The following is a 16,385-nucleotide window of genomic DNA, read 5'->3' on the forward strand; positions in this document are numbered from 1 at the left end:
AGGCTGGCTTGCAGAAAGCACTGCTTTCAGCAGGAACACTAAAGCTTTGGGAAAAATAATGATCATTGGGATGTCAACAATCACACGGTTTGGCTGCACCTACAGATGGGGAATGTAGGTTATGCTTTCTGCTATGAATAGCAGTCAGCTGGCTCTCTCTTGCTTGCAGAAAATGAGCTCTTACCAGTGAACAGTAAGAATGCTGGTAAAGCTTTTAAAAGTTTTAAATAGATTACAGAGTTGAGGAATAGAGGAATTATCAGAGAACTTATTGTGAGTCTAATGTATAGAAAATGCACTCCTAGACCGGGGAAGCTGAAATATAAAAGACCCAGAAGGCCAGGTGCCTGCTTCAAGCACAACAGAGCCCAGGAGGCAATGTTCTACATTATCATGATAATGTAATACCATATTCTATATTATCATGGTAATATAAAAACACATCTATAAAGAAGCATGTAAAGACCAATATTACCTTCACTGGACCGAGCAACTATCTGTATGTTTCCTCATAAATAGGGTGAGCATATTTCAACGATTGCTCAGTATCGTTCTGATTTACAGCTGTTGTGTTAGCTTGCTGTTCAGTTTAGCATTTTAACACTCTTAAAAGTGTCCATGTGGGGCTAGTAAATTATATGTCACCTACTTTAAACTACATTCACAAGTCCAGGGTATATCACTGAATAATCACAGGTAAGTATTATAACTCACTGGGCCTGAGGTGGATTTTTTTTCCCCTGATGATTCAAATCCGATTCTAAATCTGTAACAATTCATCTTTTATGATCTTTCCCTAGCTGGTTTGGCTCAGGGGATAAAGCATTGGCCTGTGGACTGAAGGGTCCCAGGTTTGATTCCAGTCAAGAACATGTGCCCTGGTTGCCAGCTCGAACACAAGGAAGGGGTATGCAAGATGCAGCAGTCCTCTCTCATAATCTCTCTCTCCCCTCTCTTTTTCCTCTCTGAAATCAATAAAAATATCTTTTTAAAAAAATTTATGACCCTTGCATCAAATCTAATTTCTTATCCCATTCCTTCATCAAATGTCTCCAAGACACAGCCCTAGCAAACCTGTCTCCAGAATCTGACTCATTATGTCCTTCCCCTTGGTATTAACCCCACATCTCTCTTCTCCAATTCAACTCAAGATTCAAATCACCTATTTTAGGATATGGGCCTTGGCTGCACCCACACTATAGTATTCTTTCCCTCATTTTATTGACTTCTTGAAATGTCCCCACTTTAATTCTTCAAATCCCCATTCATTAATTTTAAAAAAAAGGGTGAAGGGATTAAGAAGTACAAATTGGCAGTTGCAAAGTAATCATGTGGATGTAAGGTACAGCATTGCCAATATAGCCAATAATACTTTATAACTATGTATGGTTCCAGGAGAGTGCTGGAAATATCAGAGGGGAGGACATTTTGTAAAGTACATGATTGTCGAACCACTATGCTGTACACCTGAAACTGATACAAAATAACATTAAATGTAAACTGTAATTGAAAAATACAATTTAAAAATGTCATCTAGGTATTGTTTTTGCCACTCTGTTGGAAATACTCTTGACTGACCTCACCAATAGCCTACTGACTTCAAAATCCACTCAATTTGTGTACAGCCCCCTTTCCACTTCGCCTCCCCTATTGTACTTAATCACTGTAGACCTCTATCTGGAAAATGCCTTCTTTGGACTTTAATACTCTGTTTTTCTCCACATTTCCTCCCTCCTCTTTCTTACTTTTTAACCTCCTTCACTGGCTTCTCTATTCTTGGGTCCCCCTTGGAATATGGGTGTCCCCATCTTCTGTCCTCTATCCTTCTTTTTTTCTCATGGTGCACCCTGCAGTCCCTAACTCTAATGATGGCTATTATCTGCTTCCTTCCTAACACTTGACATTTCCCAGATTATGGGTTTTACATCAGAAGGTTCTTAACTTGTCTACACATTAAAGTTACCTGATATCCTTTGACAACTTCCTAATTCTGGGCCATACCTCTGGCCAATTAAACCACAATATCTAGAAGCAGGAGCCCTCAGTGACCCCAATGTGCAGGCACTTTGAGAACCCCTGCCTTATACGCACCATCTAAATTTAAAATCCTCACAAGCTTTTTATGTAGCCATTTCTAAGCTATTTTAACAGTTGAGAACAAAGGCATGGAAAGTACAAGTCATCTGCCAAAGGTCATGAAGCACATCCAAAGAGTTAGATTTAATTATAGGAATAATTATTGCCTTCATTTAACTTGGTTGTCACACCTAATCTTAGTTGATGATATAATAGTCTCCAACCGGGATAGACATCACAAAGTTATCTTTGTCTTGGGCCTTCTTTCTTCTCCAATACCTAATTAGGCACTAATTCCCACAAATTCTAATCTCTAATCTAGTCCTATATATCTACCCTCTGAGTGGTGTTCATTTCTCTTTTGGATAATGGACCTGTCTTCTCCCTGGCTTTCCTGCCATGAGTCAGTCTCTCTTCTCCATCACCCACAGTGATGACTGAGTAGTCTTTTTTAGAAACAAATATGATTACTCCCCTCTTTAATAAACCCCTTTAGTTCTCTGTATTGATTCTAATTATAGGAAACAAAAGCCTTCAAAATCTGCCCCTAAATGTTTCATTTTCTTCTGTTTGCCCTCACTCAGCATGTAGTGGTGAAGGGTATTAGAGATGTCATATATCTTAAGTCTTTAGTTATATGATAGAAATTATTATAATATATATGTGTTTTCTAGTATGTATATATTATTAGAGATTAGTTTTCATAGTTATGTTTAGTGAAACATAAATTCTTTATGTATGTATTATCAGAGAATTTGTTTTCTAGTTTGTATGTATTATCAGAGAATTAGTTTCCATAGATATGTTTATTGAAACAAAATTTTTTAAATTAAATTTTCAACAAATTATTATAGAAGTTTAAAAATATTCCAGGTACCATTCTTTTTTTAATATGTGTAACTGAAAACTTAATAAAGACACAATTTCATTAAAATGTAAAAATTAACATTAACTTCTATTTTGAAGGGGTTTCTGATCAATATAATTTTCTATTTGAGAAGCTGTTTCCTTATTCCTTATTTATAGATACATTTCATCATGTGGTTTAAAATAGAAGACAACAGAGCTCTGCTCCATTTCATTAATGTTAATACATTAAAGATATCAATACAGCATTGAAAGTGAGGTTTAATTTTCAAAAATAATTGTCTTTTCTTTTTATGTATGCAGTATTAGATCTGTAAGTATATGGGATATTAAAAACCTAAACCTTTCAGTCAAAATTTTCCTTTAAAATAATTAAAAATCTAGATAATACACTATTCTTTATTAAGTCATTAAAGAGATTGAAGTTTTAGTACAACATCTTACTCAAATAAAAATCTCATTTAGTTCACTCAAATATGGCAAATGTAATATTACATTAAGCAACATTAATAACAAAATAAAATCTATTAATGCAATTATTTTATAATCTCAAAAACAGGTCAATGTATTATTTTTTAAAATGGTCTCAAGGAATATAAAATGGGAACAAAAATCTCTTCTGTAGACATAAATTGTCATTTTTGAATTATATGAGCAACAAGTTCATGATTTAAAGCATATGATTTAATCATTTGAAAGTACCTGCTATGTGATTTCACAACCCTCCATAATGAGGTTAGCACCATACATTGTTTTAATAAGAGGTTAACTCCATAAAAAGTATGTCCATAAAAATATTATGTCACATTTTTAGCAATAAACAAATGTTTCTGAATAACATTAAGAATTCTGTTTTTATTTCTTAAAGATAACAGTGTAAAAATAAGCTCTAGAACATTTTCAGAAGGGTTTCCTTTAGTCAAATGTAATTTCAAGAATTGCCACATTTTACCTTTAGATAGTTATTGCCTTCATGTTTTATTTGGAAATTTATCATTCTTAACTTTTTTTTTCTGGTAAGAAACTGTTTTGAGGTATTTATGATTTAAATATTAAAATAGTGGTCTTTTGACAGTGCTGGTTGAAATATTTGGAGCATAATTAACAAATAAATTGAAACAGCAAAGTATCCTAGACTCTCTTAAGATGATTTCTATGCAATATAAGAAATAGTATTCTAGATCTATGTCTTTCAGAGATTTGAAGGCCAACTATAACAGGGTGAGAGAATGACAAAATTACAATGTCTGCGTATGAAGGCTATGAGTATTTTTTACTTCACTTCTTTGCAAACCAATGCTTTCTGTTGAAAGCTTGACAATTTTAGAATCCTACAAAACAAATCCTCTCTGATGGCCAAAGACATTGCACAGTCAAGTGTAACTAAACTTTAAATACTCTTACCATCTGCCAAGCAAGAAGTATGCTTCTGGCTTTCTGTAATGGCTATATATATATATATATATATATATATATATATATATATAATCATCTATCATCTATCTATTTATCTAACATCAACTATCTCTATACATAGCTGACAAGACTATTAATTCAAGGGTTACTTAAGGCACAGGCAACATTGGTAACTTTCTCTTTACACAAGGCCATCCTGATTCAAAAGCATTTAGTGTGCCATCTGCATGTCTTAATCCTAGGGACAGAACCAAAAAGTAGAAAGACTCAGGTTTGCTCTTATTTTCTTAGGGTAGTTGTTAAGAGCTCAAACTGTGATTCCTGTTTGACCTGGGGAAAATCTGATATCTTTCTGTATCTCAATTTACATCTGTACATAATATTTAATCTTGGTGTGGAGATTTGATGAGTTAATTTTTGAAAGTTCTTATGTACTTTATAAGCATTCATTGTTGTTGTTGTAGAGGTGGGGGTTATTGCTGCTGAGGTCGGTGTTGCCTGTTCCTTGCTGTGATCATGCCACAGAGCAAGCCAGCAAAAGCTTGCCCGCCTCACTGGCTGCTAAGTTACTTAAAGTAAAAACCAAGGTACCTTGAAGGCGTTGTGGGGGCTATTCTGATCCCTCTGCCTCTAATACCTCTGCCACGGCCAGAGTCTTCTGAGCCATTTAAGTAAGACAATTCTCGTAGTTGTTCCTGGCGAATCTCATCATTATAGTCCTAGAAAGAAAAGAACATGACCTGATGAGTTAAAAGGGGGTCTGGGGTCCTTGGAGAATAACAAACACAGTAAAAAAAGGAAATTTTTCATGTACTTTCTGGACCTTGTATACAAAGATCTAAAATGATATAAAAGTGCATATACTTGAAATTCTTATTTTTTGCATAGAGACATTGAAGTTGCTTTATTTATCAAGGAAGTAAGTACTCAGCAGGAACTCAGATGACTTTGGTTGGGATATCACTTGATGTGTTAGCCAGAAAAGGGAAGATAACGATTTAGTGTAAAATCTTGGCATGAACCAAGGTGATGATTCTAACAATAGAATTAATGAAAAACAACTAATGACTACATGATACTCCTATAACTCCTGATGCATAAACCAAAAAGGGGCAATCTCATGGCCCACAGTAGATACTGAGTAGATATTTTATTATGTTAAAATAATAAAAAAGTGCAAATAATAGGGACAGTGTCAGACAACTGGGAAGCTGTCAAATCCAACCAAGTTGATAGGCAATGTTTAAAAATAAGACATTTTCTGTGTTCTAGCATTATACTGACAGAGAGTGGTAGTGATAGCAGAAGACAAATTTCACAGTAATAACCAAAGATTTAGTCAAAGTCAAAGGAACTACCCATCCTTCTTCAATGTGGAAATCTACCAGTTATTTCAATATGACCAAAGAGTGTACCTGAGTCACTGAAGATGAATGCTATCTTCAAAAAAAAAAACAAAAAAAACAAATGTCAGTCTTACCTGTTTCTTCTTTTACTAATAAACACATGAACCTGATTAAATACTACAAAACTGAGTAATTAGTTCTGTGCAAAACATCCACTGAGATAGTGATTCATATCAAAATGTTCTTGAAACATCTGCCCAAAACATCCATGAGTTTATTTGGTCCAAACCAGATGGTCCTTGCTATTTGGTGTCAAAAATATCCATGCTTATAAAATGTCCCTGAGTTAAAATAGACCATAATGTTTATTTACATTTTTAGTTTATAGAATTAATACATAAAATATCTTTTATTTTTTTACTGGTCCAATCATTGTGCTGTGGTTGTATTGCCCAAAATAACCCTTCTTGCCTAGGTGTCCCAGCTGATAATGGCTCATGGGGTTAGGTACATGGGTTAAGGTTCCAATCTTGCAGAAGAACAAAATTTATATTAACCATGATTTCTGAGAAGAATCCTGTAGTTAGAGAAACGCTCAGAGGACAAAAAGTTGAGGAGGGGATCTCCTGATACATGAGCTGTTAAAATGTCAGCACATATCAATAATCTTTTGGGCGTGGACCAAATGTGTCTATGGATATTTTGGATTTTCTGCAAGGGTTTTTGCTAAATAGTCAATCTGATTAAGTTCTTTTTTCAGTAAATATATATTCAAGTGAAATTAATCGAGTAGATTTTCTAGTGCTGATAAGAGGTTTAGGAGATGAAACTAGAAATATTTATAAAGGCCAAGCTAACAAATGTTGTTTGAGACTTAGTTGTGGGACCAAAAATCAAGTCTATTATCACATCATAGTTTAAAAAGAAAAAAAATAAACAAATGGAACGACATCAAACTAAAATGTTTTTCAACATTAGCCCTGGCCTGGTAGTTTGATTGGTTAGATCAGGGGTAGGCAAACTTTTTGACTCACGGGCCACAATGGGTTCTTAAACTGGACCGGAGGGCCAGAACAAAAGCATGGATGGAGTGTTTGTGTGAACTAATATAAATTCAAAGTAAACATCATTACATAAAAGGGTACGGCCTTTTTTTTTTTTTTTTTTTTTTTTTTTTAGTTTTAGTCATTTCAAACGGGCCGGATCCGGCCCGCGGGCCGTAGTTTGCCCACGGCTGGGTTAGATCATAGAACCAGTATGCTAAGGCTGTGGGTTCAATCCCTGGTCAGGGCATATACAAGAATCAACCAACGAATTCATGGATGGAACAACAAATTAATATTTCTCTCTCTCTCTCTCTCTCTCTCTCTCTCTCTCTCTCTCTCTCTCCAATGAAAAAGTTTTTGCACAGCAAAGGGAACTGTCAACATAGCAAAAAGACAACCTACTGAATGGCAGAAGATATTCTTCAATGATACATCTAATAAGGGGTTAATATCCAAAATTTATAAAGAACTCACACACTCACAGCAAAAACAAACAAAAAATTCAATTAAAAAATTGGTAGAGGACCTGAATAGACTTCTCCAAACAGGACATGCAGATGGCCAATAGACATAAGAAAAGATGCTCAATATTACTAATAACCAGAGAAGTATAAATTAAAACCACAATCAGTATCACATTACAACAGTCAGAATAGCTATAATCAATAAATCTACAAAACAACAAATGTTGACAAGGATATGGAGAAAAGGGAACCCTTGTTCACTATTGGTGGGAATGCAGATTGGTAGAGCCACAAAGGAAAACAGCATGAAGGATCCTCAAAAAATTAAAAATGAAATTGCCTTATGACCCACCCAATGATTCCATTTCTGGGTTGATATCTGAAAAATCCCAAAACACTATATGCATCCCTATGATCATTGCAGCATTATTTACAATAGCCAAGCTATGGAAGCCACACAAGTGTCCATCAATAGACGAATGGATAAAAATGTGGTGCTGCATGTATACAATGAATAGTACTCAGCCATAAAAAAAGAATGAAGTTTTGTCATTTGTGAAAGAGGGTATTATGCTAAGTTAAATAAGTCAAACAGGGAAAGACAAATACCAGATGATCTCATTTATATATAGATTCTAAGGAACAAAATAAACAAACAAAAAATTGAAACAGACTCATATACACAGAGAACAGATTGATGGTTGCCAGAAGGGAAGTGTTGGGAGAACTTAGTGAAAAAGTTGAAGGGATTAAAAAGTTCAAATTGGTAATTGCAAAATAGTCACCAGCATGTAAAGCTCAGCATAGGGGATATAGTCAATAATATTGTTTTAACTAAGTATAGTGCCAGGTGGGTACCGGAAATACTGGAGGGACCACTTTGTGAAGCATATTATTGTCTATACACTATGCTGTCCACCTGAAGCTAATGCCAAATAATATTGACTGTACACTGCAACTAAATAAAATTGAAAAAAATTATGCCAGTTTAGCTCTACTTATATATGTTATACTAACATGAAATAAAAACTGTGTGCATTCTCTTATACACCTATATCTAGAAAATGGCAGGTTTGCATTCAGCCTATAAGAATTTCTAAAACACAGGTTTACCTACAAAAACTGTCTTGATTACAAGCAAAAGTACTAGTCCATCCAAAGGCATTTACGTCCTTCTTTTTAACATGTTTCATTTATGTTTATCCTCTTTAGTACCTGGTCATAATAATAATGGGCTCAACATAGCTGGCTGACAGAAGAGCTATACAGAAAAAAATTATATTTTCTAGTCAGTCATGAATTATTAAATTTCTACCTCTGAATTTTCTCACTCAAGCAACAACCAGACTAAAGAATAAACGTGCTTATTATTTTATTAAGATCAGGGAATATAATGAATTGCTATTTCTGAATAAACTGACAAGCTACCATCAAAATGAAAAATTCCATAATTTTCCATGGATATTCCTAATAAGAAAGGGGACCTTTGCAGCTTCTTATCTGAGGAAAACTGATGGACTCTCAGGATCCTTATGAATTGTTAAAAATGGACGCAATTTCATTGTTGGCAACACTGAAGGTTGAGATAAAAATGAACAAATTGCAGATTAATTTAATATATGTAAAAATCTATTTTAGAGCATATATATTTGATGCCAGAATCAAACAATATAATAAGGTTGGAGGAGTCCTATTCACTATATAATCGTAAGGAATGTCCCTAGAATGCCATTGCACCAGGAAAGTATAGGAGCTCCCACCTCTCTTTCCTTTGGGTCAGATATCACAGTGTGAGGGCTTTCCAGCCTTCCTTGGCTTCCTTATTTATTTATTTTTGTCACAGAGAATGCTCCTTAATAAAACGCTTACATGTTTAATCCCAAGTTGCCATCTGCCTCTTGGAGAACCCAAACTAACATACAGAATGTTGACACAATCAAGTTCCTAAGATAACTAAACTGAGAGCTTTGGTAAATCTGTTAACGTTAATGGAGACAATTACATCAACATAATCTGATAAAACTGAAGTACCTGCCATTCGCCTATTTAAAAATCATTATATACAGATTAAATTAAATCTGATTTCTGAATACCAAAAAGGGTTTAGTTTTCAATAAAATAAATTGCATTTTTAAACTCTTTACTTAAGAAAATATGGAAGATTCAGAGTGACACTTTGGAAAATACAAAGCATATTTTGGGCTGGAGAGTAGAACAACATGGTTGGCACAGATGAATTGTGGCAACAATGAAAAGGCTGGTGTGTACATTTGTGTTTTGGTGTAAGAGAGAGAAAATACTGGCAACTATAAGAAATTTAAAAGTACATAGTGGAAAGTGAAGGTATGACTGGGAAAAGTAGGAACAAAAAACATTTTTAGGATCAGAAATGACTAGGATTACAATGACACCATTAATCGGATAAAGAAAAAAATGAAAAAAAAAAGTTTGGAGGTGAAGAATCTATATCTGATCATGATCACCTTAAGTTTAAAGTGCCAAAGAGACATTAGGGCTGCCTTAGAAATTCAAGTCTGTGTTGGTAAGTAAATTTGAATGTCATCTACATGTATTTGTGATCATTGAAGCGCAGAGACTGCCTAAGAGAAGAGTAAAATGATGTAGTGACAGAAAGTTTCTAATCATACTTATAATGCAAATTTGTATAATTTAAGATGACCAGTTAACTTATTAAATTTCAGTATTTGGATCATTAAATGTTAAATGATCAGATATTTTAATAAACTCAGGTTTTTATAAGTGGACAACCAAAATATATACCACTGTATTTGTAGTAATAAAGCATCTAAATGTTACAAATACAGAAGAAAGTTATTTTAAATGCCCAAGTGTAGAGATAGTTAAAATTCTAAATATTCTCTAGACTACACAGATCATGTACATTATTTTTATTACAGTGGGGCCTTGACTTACGAGTTTAATTCGTTCAGAGACCGAGCTCATTAAGGAGCTCGTTAACTCAAATTACTCTATCAACTCAATGCAAAAAATCGGCCGAGAGACAGCTGGTATCTCAAAAAACTCGTTAGTCGGGACACTTGTAAGTCAAGGCCCCACTGTATATATAATTTTCTAAACACCAAAGTCTGTAATTTTATATGATAGTGCTTATTTCCAGTCATTCAATAAGCACAATTCTAACTTTTTAAAAAATATATATTTTATTAATTTCAGAGAAATGGGGAGGGAGAGATAGAAACATCAATGATGAGAATCATTAATTGTCTGCCTCCTGTACACCCCCTAATGGGGATTGTGCCTGAAACCTGGGGCCCATGTCCTGACCAGGAATTGAACCGTGACCTCCTGGTTCATAAGTCAGTACTCAACCACTGAGCCACTGGCCAGGCCTAATTTTTTATTAATGTTTCATAACTACTACATGAGTCTAGTTGAGCTAGAACATCCTGTTGAACATTTGTCACATGCATTGCCAATGCATCGGGTATATAAACTTTAAAGATACTAGTAAACAAAATATTCCAAGTTTATCTTGTGTTATCTTATTAGAAATAAACAACATATTGGCTTGGCTGTAGTGACTCAATGGTTGTCATCAACCTATGAACCATGAGGTTAGGTTCGATTCCCAGTCAAGACATATGCCTGGGTTGTAGGCTCAGTCCCCAGTGTGGGGTGTGCAGGAGGCAGCCGATCAATGATTCTCTCTCATCATTATTGTTTCTATCTATCTCTCTCACTCTCTCCTCCTCTCTGAAATAAAATGTATAGGTATATATTTTTAAAAAAAATCATAGCAGGTTTGGAAATCACATGCCTGCACTTAAAAAAAGAGAAAAAAAAAAGAAATATAGCACATATTAATTCATTTGAGTAGTATTGAGTTCTAAGATTCTGGAGTCATAAAAAATGCATATGAATGGTTGGTTGTAGTTTTATGAAATTTTAACATTTCTAACATATATTCACTGAAAAGTAAAAAGGTAAGTTCACAAGTAGTAATTATAATAATGATCTGTATTTTTATGATATTATTTTAGTATACTTTTAGTCATTAATTTCATATTGAAAGAGCCGTGAGAAAGAGATAGACAATCACCTAAGCATGTGAAAAGTTCATAAGGGACAAAGAAAGGTAAAGTTACAGCAATTCAGGCTGAAAAAATAACCAGAAGAAATAATTTTCAGTCATTTAAAAATAAAGAAATATTAAAAGACAATTTAATATAATCCTTTAATGTATATGCAAAGCTGAAATATTTCAAAATTAAAAAAAAAACAACCTGTTCTGGTCAAAAGACAAAACATACTTATGGATATACCTTAATCTTATTTTAGACAGGATTCCAAATTATTGAGATTCCACACTTCAAATAATAAAGACTGCTTTACTACTTTGGGGCACACCTGCAGTAAATAAAACAAACATAGGCTAAAAATACTCCTTGCCTTGCAAGATGAGTTACAAAGTTGCTTTAAAAGTGCTGATTGGTATGATGGCTTTGGTTTCAGGCAAAAGCAATTTAAGTAAGTAATAGTAAACCTTTAAAAGAGTCTATCAAGGCCTAAATAACACAATCATATCATATAAAGACATTTTTTAAATTGATACAAATTTTAATTTTCTTGTAATATGAGAAGTGTTTTGCCTTTTTTGTGCTACCAAACTCAATTCTTAAAATTTTCTATCTTGAAATTATAACAAAGATATTCACAATACTTGTATGGTTCTTTTGCTCCGGGTCAGGCATAGGTGCCCTATGTAACAGTTTTCATGGAATTCGTGAGTGCTCCTTTCTCATCTCTGACAAGGCCCTCCCACTGTGATGACATATGGTGCAGACAGTACACACAAGAGCTCAGAGCAGACAGATGTTTGGATGTTCCTAGAAAGGACTCATGCTTCTAGTCTGGCTATTTAATGTATATGTATAATTTCCCAATTACATACACTCATGTCCATCTGCTAGGATGGCATTGTGCCCAAATACAAATTGGGAAGATTATTCCACTTGTGTATTGATGCCAGGTAATGACAGGTGTAGACAGTCTACCTCGAGGCACAGTGAAGGACCATTTTCCTGCCAAATTCTCTCCTCTGAGACGACGATGGGCACTGTTGCTGTACATTTAAAACTGTGATTATAACCACTGATAACATGTGAGTGCATATTTGGCCTTTCCAATGCCAAGACCATCAGACGATATCAGGGGAGAATGAAATGCAGACTGCAACCCGTCTGGGCCATGACAAAGAGACCTGGGATGTCCTCAGCCCTTACAAACAGCTAGGTTACCACACTTTCATCAGAGTAATAAACAAGAAACTGTGGGAAGCAACGGGTCCTGTGCCAATATCAAGTCTATAGCTGAGTTGAAATGGATAGGAAGCTATTTCAGACAACACCTAGAGCTGTGCTGAATATTATTTAGCAAAATATCTTAGCTATTAAATAACCTAGCCAGTACAAGCGTGAGTTTTAATCATCCCAGACTAGGGACTAGAAAAACTCATTAACAAAATGTGGTCAAAACAGTCAATTAAGATTTAATAAGAATCTGCTTGGTGCATGACTCTGCATAAGATCTGTATAAAGGCTTCCCAAAGCTTATTCATCAAAGGAGATTGAATATCACAAAGTAAAATGTTATGGACTTTCTATACAGAACTGATAGAGTAATTTCTGTTGCTCAAGAATGTTTTATTCTTTTTGCACATTATTAAATATATTGCACACCACGAAACAAGCATAAAAAATAGGATAACTAGAACCAAGATGGTGGCGTAGGCAAATTCCTGTAGTCACTGCCTCCCACAACCACATCAAAATTACAATTAAAGTACAGAACAACCATCATCCAGAACCACCGGAAACCTGGCTGAATGGAAGGACTACAACTAGAGAAACAAAGAAGAAAGCTCACTGAGACTGGTAGGAGGTGCGGAGGCAAGGAAAGGGCTGATCCAGCACCCACCTGTGCTGCTTTTTTAATCCAGATGGAGGTTGTCTCTGTAAAGGCTGCCCGCAGGAGCAAGGGGTCCCAGCCCCAAACCAAACCCCCAGTGCAGGGACCCAGAGCTGGGAAAAGAAGTCCCCATAACTTCAAGCTGGGCTGTAAATCCAGTGGGGATTGGGGCTGAGTGACACAGAGGCTGCTGGAGACCCAGCTGCTCCTCTTAAAAGGCTAGCACAGGAACTGAACTTACAAGTTCCGCTTCTTCCGAGCTCCAGTGCTGGGCGAGGCTCTGGGGGACCCAGACAGATATGAGGAGGAACCGGATTGTCTGGCATCAGGCAGGAACTCAGGGGTGGCTTTTTCCCAGAAGGAGGTGCTCACAGCGGTCAATGTTCCAGTGCAGGGACATTCCGGGTCCCAAGGCTGACTAGCAGCCATTTCTGTTTGCTCCACCCAGGTGATTCCCTAAGACCCCGCCTCATCCAATTTATAACCCCACCCAAGCTGCCTGCAGCATCTTTTGCATATGAATAGCCTGTGCTTGACAATCTCAAACAAGCTGCAGCTGGGTCAGGGAGCTCCAAACCTATCAATAAAAGGCCCGGCACCAGCACCAGCCTGCCTTGCTTCACAGCTGGGCCTTTTCTGGGCACTTCCAAACCCAACACAAAGAGGAGGACTCTGTAGGTCTCTCTATCGCTCCTGCTGGGTGGCCCCATGCAGTAGCCGACTTTTCACCTCCCTGGAGACCCAAGAGCCAGTGTACCCAGTGGTCAGTGTCAGAACATACCAGACTACAACTCTGCACATCCATAAGCGACACACTCAAGGGGCGGGCAGACTCAGTGAGCACTAAAGTCCCACTGAAGCAAGTCCTGACCCATAAAGGTATCTCATGCACAGCAGCTCTTCCATTGTAGACACAGCTGGACCCCACAGCCAATTGGCCTGGAGTTCAGTTCCTCCCAGTGACACCAACAGCAATCAAGTCTCAACTAAAACAAGACTGTGCACACATACCCCAAAGGGGTGCACCTGGAGTGTTCATTTCACATGATTGGGGATCATGAAGCACTGGGCCCTATAGGACACCTACTACACAAGGCCACTCGACCAATTCAAGGAGATATAGCAGCTCTACCCAATTCATAGAAACAAACACAGGGAAGCAGCCAAAATGTAGAGACAAAGAAAACATATCACAAATGAGAGAAATGGAAGAAAGAAAACTACTGAATATAGAGTTCAAAACCATGGTTACAAGGTTACTCAAGAATCTGCTAGAAACCTCAAAAAAAAAAAATGGAAAGGGACCAGTCAGAAATTAACCCCTAGAGTGCCGGGGAGCGTGATTGTGCTCCTCCTGCAGTGTCCAGTTCTAAGTCTGTTTTTATTAGTGATGATGATATTGCTAAGTATGTCAATTCTTGCTGTGAAGATGACGATTTTGTGGAAGATATTGAATGTGTAACTTCATTTACTTGCGATTCATAATATTTTTCCTAAACTGCTGTAAAACCAGCAAAAATGCCTTGGCAATTTTAGCATAGTTCCTAGGATATTGGTTGGCACAGTGTATGTATAAGCATACACTGACTGAAATAAAGAATAATTTATAGGGATTCCACAGTAGAGTAAAGGTCAAAGATTTGAAATATGAGGAAGCAAAAAACACCTAACCAGAAGAAAGAAAGAAAGAAAAAAGAATCCAAAAATATGAAGATAGTGTAAGGAGCCTCTGGGACAACTTCAACCATACCAACATCCAAATTATGGGGTGCCAGAAGAAGAGAGAGAGCAAGATATTGAAAACCTATTTAAAGAAATAATGACAGAAAACTTCCCCTACATGGTGAAAGTAATAGAGTTAGAAATCCAGGAAACACAGAGAACCCCAAACAAAAGGACCACACCAAGACACATCATAATTAAAATGCCAAGGGCTAAAGACAAAGAAAGAATCAAAGCAAGTACAAGCAGTTAGTTACTTACAAGGGAATGCCTAAATGACTGTCAGCTGTTTTCTCAACAGAAACTGCAGGCCAGAAGGGAGTGGCAAGAAATATTCAAAGTGATGAATAGCAAGGGCCTAGAACCAAGATTACTCAGCAAAGCTATCATTTAGAATTGAAGGTCAGATAAAGAGCTTCACAGACAAGAAAAAGCTAAAGGAGTTCATCACCACTAAACCAGTATTATATGAAATGTTGAAGGCTATTCTTTAAGAAGAGGAAGAAGAAAAAGAAAAAGGTAAAAAATATAAACAACAAAATGGCAACAAATACATATTTATCAACAATTGAATCAAAAATTAAATGCATAAGAAATCTAATGAGCAGGATAAACTGGTGAATAATATAGAACCAGAGGCATGGAAATGGAACAGATTGATAATTCTCCAAGGGAAGTGGAGATCGGCAGGGGGCAGTAAGAGATTAAACCAGCCGTGGGCAAACTATGGCCCGCGGGCTGGATCCGGCCCATTTGAAATGAATAAAACTAAAAAAAAAAAAGACCGTACCCTTTTATGTAATGATGTTTACTTTGAATTTATATTAGTTCACACAAACACTCCATCCATGCTTTTGTTCCGGCAGTCTGGTCCAGTTTAAGAACCCATTGTGGCCCTCCAGTCAAAAAGTTTGCCCACCCCTGGATTAAACAAAGCTCTTACGTGCCTATATGCATTACGTACGGACACAGACAATAGGGTGGTGAAGGCCTGGTGTGGGGTGGGAACTGTGTGGAGGGGGGCTATAGGTGGAAAAAAAGAGACACATCTGTAATAATCTCAACAATAAAGATTAAAAAAATAAGATAACTATACAGATTTTATGTAGATATTTTGCAGGATTATTGAAAAGGATTATTTTCTACCTTGTTTTATTTTACTTTAGTAACCATTGGCCACTGACATATGCAGTCCAGGAACCAAGACCTTTTGAATGGGCATCAAACATCTCACGTATTTAGTGTTATACCTTCACCCATCCTAGTTTATCAAGTCAGTCTCTACACCAGTTTAAATTTAGATTGGTAGATACATATTTAGATAATATTAAATGAGAGACTTGGGCTGCTTTCTAAAAATACTAAGTTTTGTTTGTTTTGGTGCAGACAAATGCTATATTTTCTGCAGCAAATTTTCTTGGCAAGTCACTGTGAACATGATACAGGATCTCTAGCTGTATTTTAAGTTGAAATAAAAATTAATTTTATACTTTGGCACA

General features: G+C 36.2%; 1 protein-coding gene across 10 annotated transcripts in view; it reads right to left on the reverse strand.

Moving 5' to 3' along the window:
- The window catches only part of KHDRBS2 (KH RNA binding domain containing, signal transduction associated 2), a 551,961-nt gene that overhangs the window by 224,942 nt on the left and 310,634 nt on the right, over positions 1-16,385 (reverse strand). For all 10 annotated transcript variants that reach the window (XR_013996149.1, XR_013996150.1, XR_013996151.1 and 7 more), the window contains exon 5: positions 4,951-5,078. Coding sequence is in view for 4 of the 10 variants with exons in the window: in XM_081094152.1 (XP_080950278.1) it covers positions 4,951-5,078 (128 nt within the window). In the remaining 6 variants the exon portion in view is untranslated. The remainder of the gene's footprint in view (positions 1-4,950; positions 5,079-16,385) is intronic.

Source organism: Myotis nattereri, assembly GCF_964212035.1.
Source record: "Myotis nattereri genome assembly, chromosome: 6".
NCBI lineage: Eukaryota > Metazoa > Chordata > Mammalia > Chiroptera > Vespertilionidae > Myotis > Myotis nattereri.